The sequence below is a fragment of the Thermobia domestica genome, chromosome 8, assembly GCF_964235325.1.
Source record: "Thermobia domestica chromosome 8, izTheDome1.hap1.1, whole genome shotgun sequence".
Classification (NCBI taxonomy): domain Eukaryota; kingdom Metazoa; phylum Arthropoda; class Insecta; order Zygentoma; family Lepismatidae; genus Thermobia; species Thermobia domestica.
Window position 1 is genome coordinate 188,640,781 of NC_137461.1, and position 22,730 is coordinate 188,663,510.

The 22,730-nt window shown below is 36.6% G+C and overlaps 1 protein-coding gene across 5 annotated transcripts in view; it reads right to left on the bottom strand.

Moving 5' to 3' along the window:
• The window catches only part of LOC145693379 (uncharacterized), a 376,924-nt gene that overhangs the window by 310,885 nt on the left and 43,309 nt on the right, over positions 1-22,730 (bottom strand). For 4 of the 5 annotated variants that reach the window (XM_081769321.1, XM_081769322.1, XM_081769324.1 and 1 more), the window contains exon 3: positions 603-755. The exons of the other annotated variant lie outside the window; for it this stretch is intronic. In XM_081769321.1, the coding sequence (XP_081625447.1) occupies positions 603-755 (153 nt within the window). The remainder of the gene's footprint in view (positions 1-602; positions 756-22,730) is intronic. 5 annotated transcript variants of the gene reach the window in all.

Below are 22,730 nucleotides of genomic sequence, written 5' to 3' on the forward strand. Positions count from 1 at the left end.
AATTTTTCATCTACCTGAATAATATAACTACTAATAGATGCTATAGGGTAGATTTTAATGTAGGAGTTATGAGGTAAGGTATTAAGCACTAAAGATTATTTGTTTTCATATTCAAATGTAGTTAATTAATACAATTATTCTCGTAACACGAATATCAAAACAGATTCACCTCTAACTGTTATACTCAGAACAGCACACACTGATCATATCATAATGACCACAGTTCATTAACCAATCTTAATTTTACTCTTTATGAATCCTAGTACTGTCTAGAACAATAACTTTTAGATCCGTATTCTTAGTGAAAGTCCAAATATTTCCTTTACTGATTTATTGCATTATCATTGATATCAATCACGTGTCATGTAGATTAGTCTCAAGACGCAAAGGAAACGTTGCAATCATTAATTTTAAATCATGTCATAAACACTTGAACGCTTACAAACTATTTTTTTTTTTAAAAAAAGAAAAAGTTATGTAGATATTTGCGGAAAACAAATTATCTTCAATGAAACTAATTTTTTCGTAATTTATTAACATTGTTTATTAGTTTATAACTCATCTTAAGCTTCTAAGAACACTGGAAGAAATATAATACTTACAATATGACAATTCTACTTAACTCTTCCATATTATCACCAAACCGTAACCATAGTAGTTGCACAATTCCATAAGCGAAGCAAAGTCCAAGTACACAATAAATAACTTTTCGAATATGGAAGAAATGTATCATTCTCAATTTCACCAGTCTAAACCTGGAAGAAAAATGAATAGATGACCAACATTTATATATATATATATATATATAGTACATGCTACTTGCTGAGATCTAAAATTGAAAATACTTTACAAACTTCTTACCACAAACCATGTTTTGTTAAATCTTAGTATGTGCAATATTGCGTTGTTTTGTTGAAGATTTCAAACATCAAAGGTAAGCAAATGTAAGTTCTTTCAAGCCTCTATAAATTCGTAAGCCATTAGACAACAGGAACAAAAAAAAAAAAAAAAAAAAAGTTACAAAATGGTAAATATCTATCATCGAAGGAAAATCATGCTATCAACACATTATGACGTGAGGGGAAATCTTAAATGAATACGATGAGAATGGAACTGAAATCGGAACGAGGAAAACTTCTCACAACATGAAAAAAGAAATGAAATTTTTACTTTAACATCCCACACTTACGCAACTCAGACTAAAGAAAGGAAAAACTGTTCACAGCTTGACATAGCGAGGAAATACACATATATAGGAGACTTTTAAGATGATCCCATTATCGAGGAAGTTAATGATTTTCATGTTATATCCTGGCGTTCCGATAGCTCATTTTATACCATGTTTAGCCCTCTTCCCTGGTCTAGTGGCTAGCGTGTGTGCCTGTGGTGTACGTGGCTCCGGATTAAATTCTCTATGGAAAAGCACAAAATATTTCATTTCACAATCATTCACTTGCTGTAATCATCCGTTTTCTTTACCCTAAAGGCAGTGGCGTACCCTGAAAATTGATTAATGTTTACCGCAGGTTGTATAGGATAATATCTTACTGCACAAGATCATTTCTCACCATATTCCATATTTCTGAGCATCTTAACTGGATATTTACGCAAGAACTGTATTCGCAATGTATATGCTAATTGTAATTTAGTTTGTGTTAGTTACAGTCACAAAGAGCTACAGTGGCTCAGTGCTAGGACGCTCACCTCTGGTGTTGGAGTTCCTGGTTCGATTCCGCTCGCCAAGTGGGTTTTGTGCGGACCAGCACTGTGAGAGTTTTTTCTGGGTTTTCCCGTTCCCTCTCACTTTTTCATTTCATCATTAGTTTTTCATTAGCTTTACCGTATCCTTTAACCTAGGTGCAAAATCCTTGGACATTAAACACGAAAATAAATAAATAAAATGGAATACTGTTTATTTGCTGATAGACACAACAAAATAGTTAATAACTTATCATAAACTGTGAAGTTAGTTTCTTCTTACTTTCCTGTAATCACTTGTAATTATATGAATTCAAACTCCAATCTCCTAGTCTTTTTCGTAAAGTTCGTTTGATTTTATTTTATTTTGAGTTTAGCGTCCCTTTCAGCACGCAGGTTATATGAGACGTGGACCTAGAGATTGCCTGGAATCCGAACCACATGATCTCCCGCCAAGAATCGAACCCGAGTCTACCATTGTAAAGTTCTGAATAGCACCATCATAAAATTCGAAGCGTACGTTTTGTCTCATTTCACACAGTAGGATATTTGTTTTTCGATGGAAACCAAAGCTAAAGAGTAGAGTCTTTCCTGTCCTTGTATGGATCGACAGTACGTCTTGATTCTTTTAAGGGAGGAGAAGTAATGCTCTTACCGAGGCTACCGTGGATCAGAATCACAATCTATGATGTACTTCGAAGATCCATATTTTCCTTCAGGACAAACAGACCTTCTTAAATTCAACATTATTGCTTCCACACAGTGAAAACAAACCAAAGTAAGGACAAAACAACACTCACTACTTCACTCCGCAATCAAAACTGAAGCTTACAATCGCAAATGGTACTCTACTGTAGCTTTTTGTTATTTTTTGTTCGTTTCGCACCTTCACCAGTGATCGAAGTGAGACGGTATGCGGTGGTATGCCATACCGCCTCTGGTTTTTTAGTGACGAAGGCACACCACCTCTGGTTTCTCAGTGATCAAGACATACCGCCACGGGAGAGTAGATGCTAAATAAATACCTTTAATAAATCCGTTTTTGTAGACAGTAATTGACGAAAAGCTTTGCACGTAAAAAGATTATATTTCTTATGTAGACTTCCAATTATCGCAAATAAAGAATGATGAAAAAGGCTAAAGAAAAATAAAATGCGATAATGATAGCCCGTTTCGGTTAAAGTCTTCAGATGCCGAAACTGCAGAGGCGGATCTGAGCATTATATATATATATATATATATATATATATATATATATATATATATATATATATATATATATATAGATAGATAGATAGATAGATAGATAGATAGATAAACCCACCATGTAAAAATAATTTCTAACAACACTAGTCAACAAGATTTTGGCACAGAAATGAAAATACCTGATTCTAATAGAACTTTTAACGTAGAATTCAAATCTGCAATCAGTTTTTCTCCGTCACTCTCAGTTTCCCCGTAACAGGGATTTTCGGGAAATTTCCCCTCAAATTTCCCTTTTTAAACAATTTTTGTACCTGTAGCTCGGGTACCCTTAGGTATATAAACACAAAAACTGTATTGTATGTTAGCTTGATTTATACTCAGTAAGCCTTTTAAGTTTCATAAGAATCACATTATTCTTTCTAGAGAAATAAACATATTTATATAAAAATATGCTATGTGTACTGTTCATTTTACCATATTCATTAGTGCAGATAAAATCACATATAACTTCCACGAAAATTATAATATAAGCACGGTTTATACCTCATTGGACTTCCAATAAAACATATTTGCAATGATGTGTACACCATGTCGCCAATTTTGTATGAGGGAATTTCTAGAGGAATTTTGTGGGAAATTCCCTCCAAAAAGTAGTTTATAAGATTTTTTTTGTCTTAACGTGCTATTTGTATATAGTGATACAGAAACAGGAACTGCACTAAAACATAGTTTTATGTCTACTTAATAAATAACGTTAATTTCATGTGAATCGCATTATTCTGTCTAGAGATATAAACTATAGTGTCTATTTATAGGTAATAAAGAATATACTATGCAAGACTTTTACCAAACACAAAAGCCTAACGTTGACGTATTATTGTCGGCATATAGATGGATACTCAAATACAAGCACAAATACACGCATGCTTTCTGTGGAAAATACGTCACTTTTTAATATTTTGATCTGGCAACAATGCATAAAAAAATTGATGACTCACGTAGCCTGATGACTGTTAGTACCGTTGAGTGACAGTCCAAGCTGGACGTGTTTTAGATGTGGCCGCGTGTAAGTTGAAGTGTTTGTGCATTGTGAAATTCGAATAAATTGTGTTGTGTGGTGATGCACTGAGTTAGATTACGTTTGTGCTGATTCATGATTGATGGAGTGTAGATTCGTGTGTATGTGTATGTGTGTGTGATACCTTACAGGATTAAAGATCCCGAGGAGTGTAAATCACCCGGACAATTTCTGATATGTATGTGGGGAGCTGACATTTAAATCGCAACGTCGATGTTTTACTCCACTTGTGAGGAAGTGTTATCAGTTATATTTTGGTTGCTGTGTAGGAGACCAAGATAAGAATTGGGCTCCTCACTACATTTGTTGTACTTGCGTGAAACGTCTGACTGGGTGGGCAAATGGTGAACGAAACATGAACTTCGCAGTACCGATGATTTGGAGGGAATCAAAAGATCATTCTTCAGACTGCTACTTTTGTATGACACAGATAAAAGGAATAACCAGTAAATCTAAGCACATAGTACAGTACCCTAATTTGCCATCAGCAATTAGGCCAGTTCCACACAGTGCAGAATTACCTGTACCAGTACCTCCTGCTCATCTTACGGTAAATGAGGATTACGTACTTGAGGCAACTACTGAAGTTCGAAATGAAGATGATCCTACTTATGTAGGAAGCACATCTACATTGGATCCCCATCTGATAACTCAGGGTGAACTAAATGACCTCGTACGGGATTTAAACTCTACAAGATACAGACAGAACTTCTTGCTTCTAGACTTAAAGGCTGAAATCTGCTCCATCGTGACACTAAAGTATGTATTTTTCGAAACCGTCATACAGAGTTTCAAAACTACTATTCTCAAGAAAATGATTTAGTGTATTGTAATAATGTCTGTGCTGTGATGGATACATTCGGACATGCACATATAAGTACAGAGTGGAGATTGTTTATTGACTCTTTCAAACCTAGTTTGAAGGCTGTCCTTTTGCACTATGGCAACAAATTTCCTTCAGTGCCTTTGGCTTATGCAACTAATATGAAGGAAACCTACGAAAACATCAAAATAGTGTTAGAAAGAATTCAGTATGAGAAATACAAGTGGACCGTTAGCTGTGATTTAAAAGTTATTTCTTTGTTAATGGGTTTGCAGCTTGGTTATACGAAATATTGTTGTTTCCTCTGCCAATGGGGCAGCAGGAACAAAGCGGAACATTACATCAAGAAGGAATGGCCAAAGCGTGTATTAACTCCTGGACAGAAGAATGTTGTTTATTCCTCACTGGTGAGCCCTGATAAGATAATTCTCCCTCCTCTTCACATAAAGTTGGGGATCTTCAAAAACTTTGTTAAGCTTTCAAGATATGTATTATAGAAAACAAATTTTATTAACACAATAAAACGTGTTAAATACTCATATTAGGGACGTGTAGTGCATATTACCGTTGTTACCGGCGGTAACGGTAAAAATATGAAAGTTTTCGTTGTTTTCATATGTCTCTAAATTTCATCAACATGGGAAGATGTTTACATATTTTCCTTTTCTTTCTTTCTTTTTTTTTAAAAAAAAAAAAGTTCGGACGGCCTATGCCGCATTTACACTCCCAGCGTCAAATAGGAACATACTATTGTTGATACCGTAGCGCCAACCCCGATAGCGGTCATTCACTTCAGAAGTACCTTTCAGCGTGCCAACCAGAAGCATCCTGCGCGCTCGTATTTGGACGTTCGGAATGGCCCTTATGTTACCGTTCGGCTGAGTGAAACAGGAAAAAATAGGAACGTTCCCTCTCAAAACAAGGAGAATCTAGAATATCATCAGCATGTTTATTCTACTCGCTCTCCTCTCGCTATAGAAGATCGAACTGGCAGTGTGATTCAACTATACTGTTTCGTTTGCTTCCTAATCCAAGTGTGGAAACTTAGCTGTAATTTCCGTATTCGTAAAGTTTTTTCATTGTCTTAACAGTATACAATTTCATAGTAATGATAATTAGAGAGAAGTAAAGATGTTTCCCGGCGCTCCTTCTAATTCGAATATTTATTATTATTTAGGATTTATGCTAATTAAGTTGGAAATATTTTGTTTTTAATTTAGTATAGAATACTTTCGATTCAGCAAATTTCCAGCTTTAGCCTCTACCGTACTAGTTGAATTTGCACTTTGATGCAGTTTGATGTGTTGAAAGAGAACGGTGCAATTGTCTTCATCATACCGTAGTCTCACTGTCCCAAATTGTGTTTGACAGTCTGACTCGTTTTCAATACGGAAAACTTGTTGCTCAAACATACGATGGAGCTTCGGTTATGGTTGGTAAGGTAGGAAGCAGCAGTCTCTTGTTAAACAAAGATATACTTGTACAAAAGTCTATTTTTTCATTGTCATGCCCATAGGCTTAATTTAGTGTTAGAAAAGTCCGTTGACTATACAAAAGGGTGTAAGTTTTTCTAAAACTATGTCGTGCTTCTTTATTCTCGAAGTCTTCAAAAAGAACAAATGCTTTGGACTTTGAAGTCACAGGCCCGTATCCAGGGGGGTTTAGGGGAGCCGGTCCCCGTAGATTTTTGCTACCCCCTCTAAAATTTTCACGGTAGGCTTGGAAATGAACTATAATATGGTGACGAACTATAATAAGGTTGGATGGGTTCCCCTAACTTCAGCCGGCCCCCCTACATTTTTGGGCTGGCTACCGGCCTGTGTAGTGAACAAAAGTATCCCAACAGCCTCAAACACAAGGTGAAACTATAGAAGTAGGATAAATGATGTGCTATATAGCTTTAAAGATGAACTGTTAGGACTCTAAATCCATGAATCGACGAATGAGATTCTCAAACCAGAGTTAGTGCAGCAAAATTCTACCAAACTCTTTAAAGTTTTGACTTCAATTTTTTACTTGAACTGTTTTATGTTATAGGATCAAGATAAGAAATCTTGTTCAATATTTTAGAAAAGGAAATTTATGATGTAAGTTTTTGCAGAAAAAAAGATAACTTTCAAGAATATCTAAGATCATTGAGAGACGGTTTCGATTATATTTAGTAAATAATTGAAGAACCTGAAGAGCCACACTTTTCAAAAAGATCAAGGTAAATGAAGTGGGATTTGATTCCCCCCTAAAAATCGTTGCCAATGCCTATACTCTAAAATGATTGATACTCTAAAAGAAAAAAAAGTACTAGATTTTCTGATATTGAAAAACTAGAGATACTTGTAATATCAACAACCGGTAACAATTGTGAAAGTGTCACGCCACGCCACTGACTCATATAATTATTTACTTTGTATAGAGGAAAGAAACAAATTTCTCGTCGTCTGCTGATGAATGCATATGTGTTCATGAGATGTGATAACCACTAAAATCGCTTCCCCCTTCGCAAGAATTGTAGCAGAAGCCTTAGTTTCTCGCAAGCTTCGGCAGTAAACTTCGCCACAGATCCCAGACGCAGCTTCATGCCTCTGAGTGTTGCTTTCCATGCTGCTTACTCAGATGTACGTTGCTCGCTCCTGCCTCCGGTAAACTTAACAGATTCTTGTATCAGCTAGGTGTTGCTGGTGTTTTAATCTTGTACTGAAGCACAGTGAAGACATAGTTAAAGCCACGAGACCTTTTTATTTGTATTTGGAGTGAGCCAAAATTTAAAAAGTAAATTTTGCTCCGATTATTTATTTACCGCCGGTAAACGCGGTAACACCAAGAAAACGCCATTCCCTAAAGGGCATAACCATGCGACGCTAAACTAAAACATATGTATATAATAACATATTATTAAGTTAATTCTTCATGACATATGAAGAAAGAAGGTAACTCACATCCCACCGGTTCAAGGAAGAAAATAGTCTAACGAACTCAATTTCTATTACTGCACAAGTAATATCAATGTGCTGAAAAGCAATGATGCCTTTAATCGACGTTTACAAAAATATTTACATTTATCACATCTAATGATGGTGTCAATCGATTACCAAAAGCAACGTTTTAATTGTACAATGGTGTATTCAGTTTTTCACGGAAATAAATCAGATACAGGTGATCATATCAGTGTGAAAGAGTATAGATACGTACGTCAATAAAATGATCAAGTAAACCACTAAGGTCATTATTCAGAGGTTTAATAAAATACTTAATAAGATGTTTCCTCATTATGTCACAGATTGGAAGCTAAAATGGCAATCGTGACGGATGCACGTCTTTGATTGCTCTGTTATTCTCATGCATTGTGCTATATTGTATAAAGTTTCGTCACATGAAGGGTTGTCTGAAGGAGGCCCGAATTTACTTAACGTATCTTTCACTCCCAATGATGTGTTTTTATGCTCTGAAAGAATATATTTATTCAAGGCGCTTGGATTCTCGACGAAGCTTTCAATGGCGACATGAAACTCTCCAGAAAGATCAACACAAAAGTTACAAGGTAAGTCTCCGAACAAGTGTATCCACTTGCTTCTGCTTTGAGTGGAGACATAAAGATAAATCCAAATCGCTCTTCAGTGCTAACCAAAACTTTCTTTATATATTGTCAAAATTTGACGTCAATTAAGAATAAAATAAAGGCTTGTGCTACTCATTTACCTGAACTTACGAAATATGATGGATAGATTTTCTGTGAAAGTTAGTTCAATGACATGATATCAAATGACAAACTTCCCTTAACTCAATGGTTCGGTACTTACAGACGGAACAGAGTCTCCAGAGGGAACAGAGTTATATGTATAAAACAAATTTCAGAACAGATAAATGTCAGATCTTCAAAGTGATTGTGAAATAATCTGAGTTCAGGTACAGATGGTGACCAGAAAAATGGAAACACCTCTAGTTGACAACACGTCAGATGTATGGGTTGGTAGTGGTGTCGTGGCGCCCGCAGTGCCGGACCGCTGATGGTGGTGTGTTAGGTCGGTCTCCATACTACGTCAGGCGCAGTGGAACAGCAGTGTCCAATGGCTGCAGCAGACGGAGGTAGTGTAAAATGGGAGACCTCTCAGATTTTCAAAGAGGGCAATTGTTGGTGCGCGGTTATGTGGAGTGAGTGTGATGGTAGTGGCTACTGTGTTAGGTGTGTCGCGTGGGACAGTGTCGAAGGTGATGACGGCCTACACACCACACCGGAAAACCACATCGGGGAAGCGGAACAGTGGGCGGAAGAAAATCATGAGTGACAGGTCACGCCGGGTATTAAAGCGCATTGTCACGCAGAACCGTCGTGCCACTGCGGAGCAAGTGACGGAGAAACTCAATCAGCACCTCTCCACCCTGTTTCGACAATCACAGTCCGCCGCGAATTACATGACATGAACTTACGGGGTCGTGTTGCACGGGCCAAACCGCTCATCAGGGACCATAACGCTTTCTCACGCCGCAAATGGTGCCGCGACCATGCAACTTGGACCGTTAAGGACTGGAAACGTGTGATATGGTCGGATGAGTCATCCTTCACCCTATTCCCAACCACGGGCCGTGTTTATGTGTGGAGAACGCCCAAAGAAGCTTATGATCTGCAGTGTCTCCGCCCAACTGTGAAACATGGCGGCGGCTCGGTTATCCAGTGGGCCGCCATATCATGGTTTTCATTGGGTCCTGTAGTCACACTTAGCGGACGAATCACTGCCAACGATTATGTCGCAATTTTAGGAGACCACTAGCATCCTATGGTCCGGATGTTGTTCCCGGACAATGACGCCATCTTCCAGGATGATAATGCACACATTCACACAGCTGGCGTTGTTGCAGCGTGGTTTGAGGAACATCGGGATGAAGTTCAACACCTCTCCTGGCCCGCCCAATCCCCAGATCTCAACATAATTGAACATCTGTGGTCCGTGTTTGAAACACGACTCCGGCGACGATTTCCACCTCCATCCTCTCACACAGAACTGACCGATGCCCTGCACGAGGAATGGTGTAAAATTCCACTTGCTACCATTCACGACCTCTATGCCTCCATCCCACGTCGCATCAAGGCTGTTCTGAAGGCGAAAGGTGGCCCGACACCATATTAATCTGGTAAGTTGCAATTTCGTTCAGGTGTTTCCATTTTTCCGATCACCATTTGTAGATGTAACTAAATCGAAGAAAGCATTGATATAAGGTTTCTACCGATTACATAGGGAAACGCGTAGAAGCCTGTAGTGACTATGTTTCAGCAGCAATTCTTAACAGTGACAATTTTATATGGCAATTTTTTTCTATAGACTGGCTTAAACCCATTTAACAGACATTACAAAGTCAAAGACAGACATTACACTTTTATTCACGTGTTGGGACTTAAACAATATAACATTCAAAACAAGGCAGGAAAGTAACCTAGATTATTTCGTTGTTAAGGGGAAAAAAACTCACTATTATAAAATAATAGTACTAAAATTTATATTAATATACTGGTTAAGAGATTTAATCGGAAATAAAGAAATCCGATAGCTGTCATTCACCAAATTGAAAATAAATAAATAAATAAAAATCCGCGCAAACACTATTTGACTGTTTCCAATGCGAGTACTGAATTATGAATATTCCAGGAATTTGCAGCGATGGTACTCCAATCATGAGGTCTTGATTTCATTGAATAGAGAAAGCAGAGTTAGCCTATCTATTAACTCAATTATTACCTTTTTCTTTTCTCTAAATGTAAAGGATAGATTTCTGAATCTATCAGTTTTACTGATTTCAAATATTGTAATTCATTTACAGTGGAACAGCTCAAAACAAGCTTTGGATGAAAACTTGATTTCTTATGATTTCTTATATACAGTCTGTCCTTCTAATAAATACAACGAAGAAAAAATATCACTATGTAATAACAATAAGAGAAAGGAAAACCTCTTCGACATTTAGACTATATAATTTCTTCTTATTTTGATGATTCAAAGATTTGTAATTACAATCACGTTACAATAACTTAATATTATAATTATCTTTGTGTATCGTTTAATTTAATATCAAATAGCAATCCTATTCAAAATAACCTTTTTTCTATATATATTTACAGGTTAAATATTGGATGACATGTCAGATCTTAGTACTCATCATTTATATATCTATATCTATCTAGAGTCTATCTACATATATATATACAGGGTGTTTCAAAACAACACCGACAACGTTTGGGAGATGATTCCTGACACCAAGATAAGACGAAAAGTATAGACCAACATGGATGTACAAATGCTTCCTTTCGCAGTTATAGGCTGTCGAAAACTTGAAAAAATGAACTTTAAAGATCCCTAGCTCCAAAACTATGGGACCAACTGCAGTCGGGTCAAGACTTCCCTTAGGAACTAGTACGTGCCCTTTCCAAATGTCCAAGTTTCAGAATCCTAAGGTGCTCATACAACATTTTTTATAGAGACAGTTGGTGAGTACTTCAATTTATATGACCATAGCCAAACTCCCCCTATAAAAATTGTTGTATGAGTACTTTAGGATTCTGAAACATATATTTTTGGATAGGGCACATACTAGTTCCTACGTGAAGTCTTAAGCCGACTACGGTAGGTCCCATAGTTTTGGAGCTAGGAACCTTTAAAGTTAATTTTTTTCCAGTTTTCGACAGCCTAAAGCTCCGAAAGGAAGCGTTTGTGCAACCAGGTTGATCTATACTTTTTGTCTTATCTTGGTGTCACGAATCACCTCCCAAACGTTGTCGGTGTTGTTTAGACAGGGTAGCCCATTTTAATCTTTCCACGGAAATATCTCGACAACGGTTGAACATAAACGAACCAAACTAAAACTAAAACAGGAAATACCATGGGGCAAATCGAATGGTGATGTCGCGGTGCCCCCAGGGCTGCTCTTCAAGGGGGCCCGGAGCCCAACTTTAAAATTGTAAATGGAAACAAGGGGCGATTGACACCTCATTCGATAGATATTTAAAAACTAAAAGGCGATGTGGCAAAAGATATTTCATATCGGTCACCGTATTCAAAATGACCGCCAAGATATGTTACCTGTATCAGATAAACGTCCAGTAGCACTAATATGAAAACGGTTGAACATAAATGAACCAAACAAAAATTCAAATAGGAAAACCATGGGACAAATCGAATGATTTTGTTGTGGTGTCCCCTAGGGCCGCCTTTCATGGGGGACCAGGCCCAATTTACAAATTTTAAACGAAAATATGTGTCAAGCGATACCTCGTTCGATAGATCTTCATACACTAAACAGCGTTGTGGCAAAAGATTGTTAAGATTAAAATGGGCCACTCTATATTATATATATATATATATATATATATATATATATATATATATATATGTGTGTGTGTGTGTGTGTGTACATTACTAAAAACATTTCATAAAATTGGACCCTCACAACCAACATGTTTATAAATACATTAAATTACAAATCTGTAATGTCATACCTAACTTAACCTACTAACTACATTTATCTAACTTAACCTAATGATTTTAGATACCTAACTTAACGATGGAGATGAGAAGCTATCTAATCTATTAATAACAATGATGACATGTGGTTGAAGAAAAAGAAAACAGAAGAAACAAGAAAAATCATGCACATGGAAACAACGGAACAACGGGGATCGAATATCTCTGTGTGATATCTAGAATCAGGCACACTCCATAAAAGCAATATTATTTCTAGTTCATTCATTAAAAAAAAAAAAAAAAAAAAAAAAAAAAGTTCCTGACACGTTTCCAATTAAAACGCAAGACATGAACTGCAGACAGCAAATAAGATCCTGTGTATGAAAATTTTATCTATTGGTTGATTTTTATTCTAGTGTAGCAAAGTCGAACTCGCAGCTTCATGCTAAGTATATGTGAAGAATATTTAGATAATGAATTTCGTAATCGCTTATCACAAATTATTTGCAATCACTTTCTTTTTCTAATTTTGACTTAAATTCTCAGGGTCAGATTACCAATATGTTGTAATGTTTAGTTACGCTACGGACAGTAAAAGCAATAGATGATTGCATGGACAAGCAAGCAGAAACATGTTCTCTCCTAAGGTATGTCTGGAATGTGTGTGACGTAGCGGAGCTAAATTTACGCAACCATTATAACGTTGGAACCCTCCGAACCTCCGTTCTACGTTCACACCCACTTCTTCTTCACTACACTCACTCCATCTAGTGAGTTGAACAGTATACTCACAATAACAATCAATTTAAAAGCTTAATTATTTATCTTTTAATTAAATCTTCTTTTATAACTAAAATAAATTATATTTCATTTTAATACTAATTTTACTATCCCAATTTTCCGAAATAAGATTCAATTATTTCGCACGTCATTTATTTGAATATGGCGCTCGGCGGAAAGATGTTTATAAATCATTCAATATCAATGATTCATGCCAATTTCAATCACTCACGTAAGTATAACTCGTACATTTTCAGCTAATAAAGTAAACTGCTGCTAAATTTCTTGATCCGACCCCCTCATATTTGTAATACATACTAATATTTCCAATGTAATGTAAACACAAAATCTCTATTTATGTATATTCTGACAAACTTCGTTATAGGTCTAAGTTTTGTTTGCATATTCTCGATTTTCACTTTATTATTTTTTTATTTATAATTTTGTTTCTGATTCTATTCTTGTCCGGAACAGTCTATAATACTCTCAGTAAACCATAGTACTGTTCAAATTATTCATATTTATATATAATGTTGTAATAATGTAAGTATGTGCACAACATATTGCCAACCATGATCCTTGCATGGACACAACCCTAAACTATTTCTTACAGCGCGACCAAGCGTTGGGTCGCTTTTCCTGAATTCGCTAGTATCGGTGTTTATATGGTAGCAGACGGTGTTTTTAGAGTTACCAACGGCTTAAAGCGTTAGGAAACTACATGTGCTAGAGACAAAACCAGAGAGTAATCAAGAGGGAGAAACAGTATCGATAGCATATAATACATCTTGTTAGTGCTCAGTATGTTATATTTCTTAAACGATGGGCATACGAACAACATAAAGAATGATTATTTTAGAAATAATAAAAACTTGTGCTTTCTTCTAATATTAAACAAGATTGGCATCGCAAGAGGTGGGCGATGACCCAGGGCCTCACGCTTTCAGAGACCTTACAAAGCCAAAGAGCCAAAATACAATTTGACACTGATTTTATAAAGACCCATCAATTCAATGTAAATGCAAACAATTATGAATTCGGATTTGTTTATATAAAACATTACACAATGGTGGCTTGAAACACACTTATCATCTATTCTTATAATATTAGGCCACTAACATAGGCAACAGGCAGTGAGCTTACTTTAACATTGCAATAATGAAAGTAAACATATTTCATTTCATTAACACTAATAACTTCGTTGAGACTGATTGATTGCGAGAATTTATTATTATTATTATTAGCTATTTGAAAGAAACAGAGGCGTTACAAACTTTTCTTGCCCAGCGATTCGCGAACATTTCTTGCCAAGGTCATCGTACGAATTTACTACGACATTAGCTGTATGTTGCCATAATAAATTGGAATTTATTTCTTTATAATAAGCAGCGTTCGAAAAATGCATCTGTCCAACATAAGTGTAATGTTATACTGCAGTGTATTAATTTGTAAACCTATCAGATTTTACTATGACTTGACTGCCGACTAATTTTGCTTTTCCTTTCTGGTTCTTTAGGAAACAAAGAATATATCTGTGGTAGATAAGACACGAAGCAGAGGTTGAAAGGAATGTTCAGGTGGTGAAGTCGGTGGATGCACCCAGCCGATTTCGGTGAACTAGAAACACCTGACAACTCCTTGTCATACTTTTCATGGAAGCATTCGAAATTCCAGTACGATAAATAAGTTCCCACAATTGTCATACTAATAACAGTGTGAAACACACGAGTGATTAAACGAAACGTGTTATGAGGTCTTAGCGAACTCTGAATATATATTTCATTATCATTAGTGTCCGTAACCGGTATCGAGTTGTGTTTTGTGTACTTGATAGAATAAATTAGCATTTACCATTCTGGTTTCAAAATCGCTGAAATTTCGGGTTCAAATCTTAGGATCGTTTATTTGTAGTAAGAACTGTTGTTCCGTGAACCACGGATTATAAATAAGTATTACTGGCAAAAAATCCAATTGTCCTTCAATTACCAATTATCCGACTAAATTTATCAAATTCCCTCTAAACACAGTATTAAATAATATTGCACAACATTATTAAATTAATAACATACTGAATAATATTTCAAAATTCTCGTACATTTCATACGACAGTCGATCAAACAAAAATGCGTCGATGGTATTTTTCTTGGGACGCAGATTACTGAAACATACTCTGTAGTTGGTAACCCTGCTGGCAAGGGTTGTTTTGATGTTAGTTTCACTTGTGGCCAGGACTCGCTCACCGCTCTGTCGACCTATACTTATATGTAATATGTTTATACACTTCCACACGAAGAGCAGGCTATATTTAGCCTGTCAGGAACAAAAATACAACCATATATACCCTTGTATCAATATCACCGGGTTTTGTGCAAAAGTACCTAAGAACCTATAATTTACACAAGTAATTTCGTACAGCTCACGAGCGTCGATTTTGAACTTTAATGTTTCGAGTTGCTAAAAAGGAGCTAGCAACGTCTTCTCTTCAGCAACCAGACATTGTATTACAATTGAAATTCTTGCCTTCAGACCATGACTCTTCTAGTATTTTGTTACTCTCTCTTTCTACAGCGAAAAACAATATAAAAAGGAGAAGTATAACCAATCTTCCTCCTACAATGACGTCATATCCCTTGGGACGAAATGTGACATATGTTAAACCTTTTTTCCTGGTACCTGTTAGAGAAGGTTCGGTAGATGACGCTTCTGCCCTGACCTTTGATGTCCTTAGGAGTTTTGCGAAGGACTTTGTACCAGTGAGAAAAATGAACAAGTCTGTGAAATTTCCATCTTGGTTTGATGACGAAATCAAGCAGGTACCTAAAAATAAACTCTAGAACAGCTGGTATTCCATGTGAGGTTATTTATAACAATAGAACTGCAGTTGGCAAAGACAGACTGGTACTTTTCACTGAATTCTTTAGTAGTTCCTTTGCCTTCCCCATCCCATCCACTCTTCTTCCCTGTCAAGCCTGTTTGCTTAGATCTCCTTTCATGTATTACTACCACACTAGATGAAGTTTTGTCTTATTTCTTTACCTGCTCATGGGGCATTATTTCCGGATTATACCTTTGGCTCGTCCATTATGGCAGCTACTAAACAAATATTCTTCAGAAAGAATTTATTCGCTTTCATGGAAGAAAACGAACATAACTCCTATACATAAATTTGGTAATAGAAAAAATAATGTCTCTTCATACAGGCCAATATTGATATTGTTTACTTTATCAATTATCTGCGAAAAAAATATCAAAGATAGAATTTTCAAATTCATTTCCCCTTATATTAACTTTATTTTCCTGGCAGTTTTAATTTCTCACTCTATGAATTGTATATCAAGTAATATACAATTATACATAATATATCTAGATATAAGCAAAGCATTTGATTCCGTAGATCATTCACTCCTTTTGCATAAATTAGCAAACAGGTTTATATACACAGCACATTAATAAACTTTATTACAAACTTTCTAATAGATAACAACGTGTAGTCATTTCTGGCGATACATCCAACTTTCTTTCAGTAAGAACTGGTATTCCACAAGGCAGTGTTCTTAGTCTCTTATTCATAGGTGATGTTTCTAATCCTTTCTAATATACATCTAGTAACATTTTCTTGTTTGCTGATGGTTGCAAACTCTACAGAGAAATGTCTACACTTCAAGACTCCATTAATTTTCAAAATGATATCTCACGACCTTTTCCCTGATGTGAAACTTGGCATTTGAAGTTAAATCCTAATAAATGTACTTCTCTTAGAAAAGACTGTAGTAAACAAGACTACACTATTGGCAATATAACTGTTCAAAATGAACACGTGTATAATGATCTTGGTGTTATATTTGATGACAACGACTTTCAGTGAACATATTGCTACTTGTACTAAAAATCAATGCGAATGTGAGAAATGTTGTATAGATTTACAGAAATTCAAAATTTGACGGCGCTAGCTGCCTACTGCAAGGCCTTGATTTCTCCTGTAGTAGAATACTGTTCGCCTATTTGGTCTATGGCTTGTTCCACACATCTTTCCAAGCTAGACAAAGTCCTCAAGCTCTTTCTGGTCATTGTTCATCACGAAGTTCTTGAGTTAGTAAGCCAAGTAATGAAACTATCATGAGAATGTTCAACACAGCATTGTACTGTACTCGTTGCGAAAGAGCTGAAATTTTTTTCTACAGTAAAACAGCAAACGGAAAATTAAACTATCACTCTCTATTTCTTACAATTAATATTTGAGTACCCATTCGCACAACACGGAATACGAATCTACTTTATGTTCCGAAACCTAAACTTGCAATATTCCAAAGGTCACTCATGCACAGGCTTCCTAGACTGATTTCAACAGACTTACACTTACAATAGACATCCTTACCTTTGAAAGAAATTTCCAGTCTGCAATGTGTAAAATTAGGTTGTAAATAGTGTTAGTGAATATTTGTAATTTTTTCCTTGATTTAGTTACTTTTTGCATTATTGTTTACATGTTTCAGTGTAAAATGGCCAACGTGCTGTATCTGGAACTATACGTACATCCAATAAATAAATATATAAACAGTTTCAATCTTTGAACTAATGAACAAGTGCAAAGCAATTCTATGAAAGTCTTGTGTTATATGCTACGATTGACAAGTTAGAAAAAGAAAAAGAAAATTAAGTTGTGAGCGATCATTCACTCAATTTAAATGTGCATATTGTTATAATTAAATATTTTATTTCTGACAAGATCATTAAAAGTTTAGAATTGGGTTACACGCAAAAATAAATAAGTAAATAAAATTTTTAAAAATAAAAAGAAATGGTAGTATAGTGGAAGAAGACAATTGATTGCCTAGTTCCATTAATGATAAAATAATAGCTACAAGTTCACAATATGCAAATACAATCTTTGACGGATTAAAAACAGAAAAAAATACGTGAAGTTCATAATCAATTGGCTAGAAACAAGTTTGCAAACTCCTTACCAAAAGACACTTAAGCCACACTGGGAAGAGTTTTCGAGCTTTTTTTTTTTTTTTTTTTTTAATTATTATTATTAATTTACGGTTCAAGTAAAATTTTGAAATGTTTTTTGTTGTTAATGGGATCGATCATAAATCTGTCGTAGGATATAGCCAAATTCAGTATTCGTTTTTACAATCAGCTTTTAATCGTTGAGTTGTGTGATAAAAGATTCACTTAAATCATAAAGGTGGATGTTTTACAATTCTGAATGAATTTTTTATTCACAGCCATAAAACGTCTTTTAAAAAAATCCACAGATAAATAAAACTTTTCTGCTACTAAATGTAGATGTTAAACGTTTCGAAGTCACACAAGATATTAGATATTTTCTCTGAAGTTAATGATGAGAATTTTATGTTCGTAATGAAGCTCTCATATAATTTCAGAGGGTCCAAGACGATATTATGACCAAAGAATTGTATAAAACATAGTCATGGTTTTTACACAACTGTGACACAGTAATTCAAAAGTGTGTAAAGGATTTTGGGCAAGGAATGTATATTTAAATTCTTTACGAAATGAAATGAATTCTTTATTCTTATCCCATGGTTATGACCTGTACGATAAAAAAGATAGGTGATTAATAAAAGTGAATGATCCTAGAAGATAGCTGAAATAACAATGCAAGAGAGAACAGGGGAACTCCGAAAAAACACATGGACGCGATGTTGCCTCGCGTGGCTTCGGAACGAATCAGAGGTCTTCTCGCACCAGTTATGCACCCTATCGATGAATCATCCTGTTTCTCCTTTATCTCATAAGACTTTTATGATTACTCGCATTTGTGGAGACAGATTTCATGTTACCCACTACATTCAACACGCGTGAGTGAACTTGTCAGTTGGGTGTAGAAGTAAGGAAGAAGTGTTTTTTCATCAGCGCATGTTCAGGATAGGTAACTAAATACTTCACACGACAAATGTAATAGGTTTTCTTTCTTCTGTAGAACAAGCATCATAATTTTGTATTCTTGTTGTTTTGTCAAGAGCATCAATGTTGCCAGTATACGTTAAATATTTTATGATCAACTTCCTCCTTGAAGTTCTCATGCTTTCACTCTTAATTGCAAGATTGATAAGGTATATTTATTCTTTTTACAAGTATCTAATTATGAAGGTGTACCAATTTATGTTACAGATGCCTTATATATGTATTTCAAAGAGTAAGAATGTGAAATGCTTCACAAATCGTTCTTGCAGTTTGTGTTTTAGAATTAGGTTAGATATAAGCTATTTCAATTTCATGCAACATTTTTTCTTTCTTTCTTTCTTCATCTTTTTAACACGTTCAGCCCGACATCTGACAGTAATGAAAAAGATATTCTTTCCGAAAATCCCGAAGTGCACCACCGGTGGTGCATGCCATTCTTCCTTAATTCCGGACGTGCGCCACCGATGGTGCACGATCTTTATTCTGATATTCTTGGCTATAAGTTGCCAACGATCTTTTCCAACTGCGTTACTTTAATTTATCTTATATTATAGAACTGCGCCATCGGTGGCGCACGTCGAGATGAATGTGTTAAAAGTATAGGGTAAGTCAAAAGTCCCTTTCTTATCAACCCTTATAAAACGAAAGCAAGTATAAATAGCCGGAATTGGTACTTCAAGGGACACATTTGGCCGGGAGGAAACTTCTATGGTAAATGTCAGAAGAACGGCCGCCATCTTGTTGTCCGCCATTTTGAATCTCGCTCAAAAAGTTTAAATGAAACGAGGTTCTGAGAACTTATTTATTGAAAGATAAACAGCAAATTCTGAACAGTTAGTATAATAATTCTGAACAGTAATAAAAGGAAAACTTCTTCTAATAATTTTCCAGGAGGTAATGTACCTAAAATGGAAGCACATTTCCTCGCTGAACTTCTATGCTGATACGTTGTATCAGAAAAGTAGTAGGTGTGAGTGTTATCACAGTAAAGTGTGTAATACGTTGGCCTATTTCTTTGATGAAATTGAGCCCTTCGAGGCCCCAAGTACCGTTTGATTCAATGGCTACGGACACGAACATTTATCTATCGAGCAGATCTTTATATTTTCTTCTTTTCTCGCATTCTCTGCGGGCTGCAATAGCTCCTTCTCGAGATGAAGAGTAAGATCAGATGGCACGAAAGTGTCAGAGCAGGTGAAATCCCAGAGAAGAATCCCTCCCCTCTTCCATGGTACCAGCGTTATGCCATCTGGTATTTTGTCATCAGATCTGTTACACCCCACAGGTTCACGAACAGATGGAACTTCCGCCGATGTGAGTGCTCTCCAGATAATGTCATTCACGTTCGAATGCCTCACATGTCTTCCGGAGCTGCTTATACAAGACAGACCGTGTAGACCATTCTGCTTGACTGATGCACCACATTTAGAGCATTTGTGTGATTCACAGATGTCTACTCCTAGGCGAAGTGCAACTGCAATACGAAAACTTTCGTTTAGAAGGTGCAGTCCTAATGTGTGTGAAGGTAATGCCTGTAGCCAAGCACCTGAAATTGGTGATGAGGTGGCGAGAAGTCTAGCCTTATTCTCTTGACTGTCTGCTTCTTGTAATAACACTGGTTGATATAATTTGATGATTGGCTTGTCCCAAATTGATTGCGAACTTCTCCCCGTTATTTCAGGAGGACTTAAACCAACTAGTTAGACCAGTCAGATATGCAGTCTTGGACATCAGATTCTATGTGAGGCTCATTCAGTTGGTTGAGGAGTATCTCAATGGTATGCCGGGAGCCATAGAACGACGCTAAAAATGAATGGTAAATGTCAGAAGAACGGCCGCCATCTTGTTGTCCGCCATTTTGAATCTCGCTCAAAAAGTTTAAATGGAACGAGGTCCTGTAATATATGAAACAGGGCCACAGTTTTTTTTTTTTTTTTTTTTTTAAGAAAAAAGAAACAATCGTGTAATCAGATTTAACATAATTGTTAATAACTTTGAAGTTATAATCACATGAAACTCACACTTATCTCTTATTTTCAGGTGCTGAACCATGTCATTAGTCAAAGTCGACCACATCAAGATCATCAGGATCAGTCGTTCTTTCAGAAAAAATACTCGGGGGGGGGGGCACACGTAGTATTTCGGGGGAGGCACTTCTGGTACTACTTTATTTATTATTATATTATAGATGTTTCATTTTGGTCTCGTCCGGGGGGCATTCTCAGAGCTCCGGTGGGGGGCAGTGCCCCCCAAAAAACATGTCTGGAAGAAACACTGATCAGGATGTAGGGTGGTAGAATCTCCCATGCTGTAGTTTGTGATTTCAATGAAAGGCATCCTCTACATGCTCCAGTTTCTCACGCTGCATTGGCACCGTTACTGATCAACTTCGAAAAGACACGTACAGTCACGAAAGAAAGTATTCTTCAGTTGACAAAATTTCTTTTCGTACTCAAGAATAAATTAATCTATTACAGTACCGATTTTGGCAAGTTATCAAATTGTGACTATTCTAAGGATAACGACAAAAAGATACAGATTAATTCATTTGTTCCCGAAGTATTGGGAAAAAGAAAATTTGTCAACTGAAGAATACTTTCTTTTCCGTGTGTACAATCGAGGACAGGTCATGATCAGGTAGATACAGAACTGCCACTGACGAAGTCACAGCTACAACAGTACTCGCATTTCTTCTGAAGTCTCCACAGCGCAACTCACGCCGATTATCACTGGAATTCCACGTCATCCAAACAACTATTTGCAGGGTATTACAGACGCATAAATGACATCCTTACAAGCTGCAGCAAAATCTTTCTGAAGATGACCCAGATCGGAGAGTGCAATTTTGTAAGTCGGCAGTAGAACAATTGGATAGGACCCCGGCTTTATACACTGATGAAGCAAATTTACGTTACAGGGAAGGTATTGTCCTCGCGCCACGAGTAAAACTCTGACATAGTTGTATCACATATGTCCACCCTGTCGATTTCACAGGCACAGGAGAGGCCGTTTCATTCGGACATAAGACACCGTGTGACGATCACGCTGTACTCAGAACTAGATTCAGGGTTGCCACGTTATGAGGAATTGTTAAGATTTGGAAAAAGAAAATATCTGTAGCAAATGACATTGCACTTAACAAAGGACCATTGAATACATTTTGGCGAGATTTTCACTGATACTACTCTGGAAATAAACTTGAAAAATGGCTACTTTTCTAGAAAAAAAATGTAATGAAATCTTTGAGTTTTACGTCCCACGGTTATGCCGGCTAGGCCAAAGGAGACGGCGATGATGAGAAATGAATGAAATGGTGGAATGAAGAAAGTGGGAGGAAACGGGAGAACCCCAAGGAAACGCACGCACACAGTGTTTGTCCACAATAAAGTTCACTTGGCGCGAGCTGGGATCGAACCAGTGACCCCATGCACCAGAGGTAAACGCTCTACCACTGAGCCACTGAGGAAAAACTTATGTTACACATGTTGACTTCTGGTCTTTTAAAAAAAAAATCTGCGGGAGAGAGAATACCACCATCTGGGATATCTCCGCACCAACCTCCCTCCCAAAAAACACACTGCTTTTTCAGTTCCACCTCCACATGGGGTACAAAAGGGGGACACGGTTGCTCAGTGATAGACTGCTTAGCTCTGGTGCATAGGGTCCCTGGTTCGATCCCCGGTCAAGTAAGTTTGTGTCTGTAGGTGTATCCTCGTTTTCTCTCACATTTTCATTCCATCAATTCTTCCATTATCATTCACTTGCT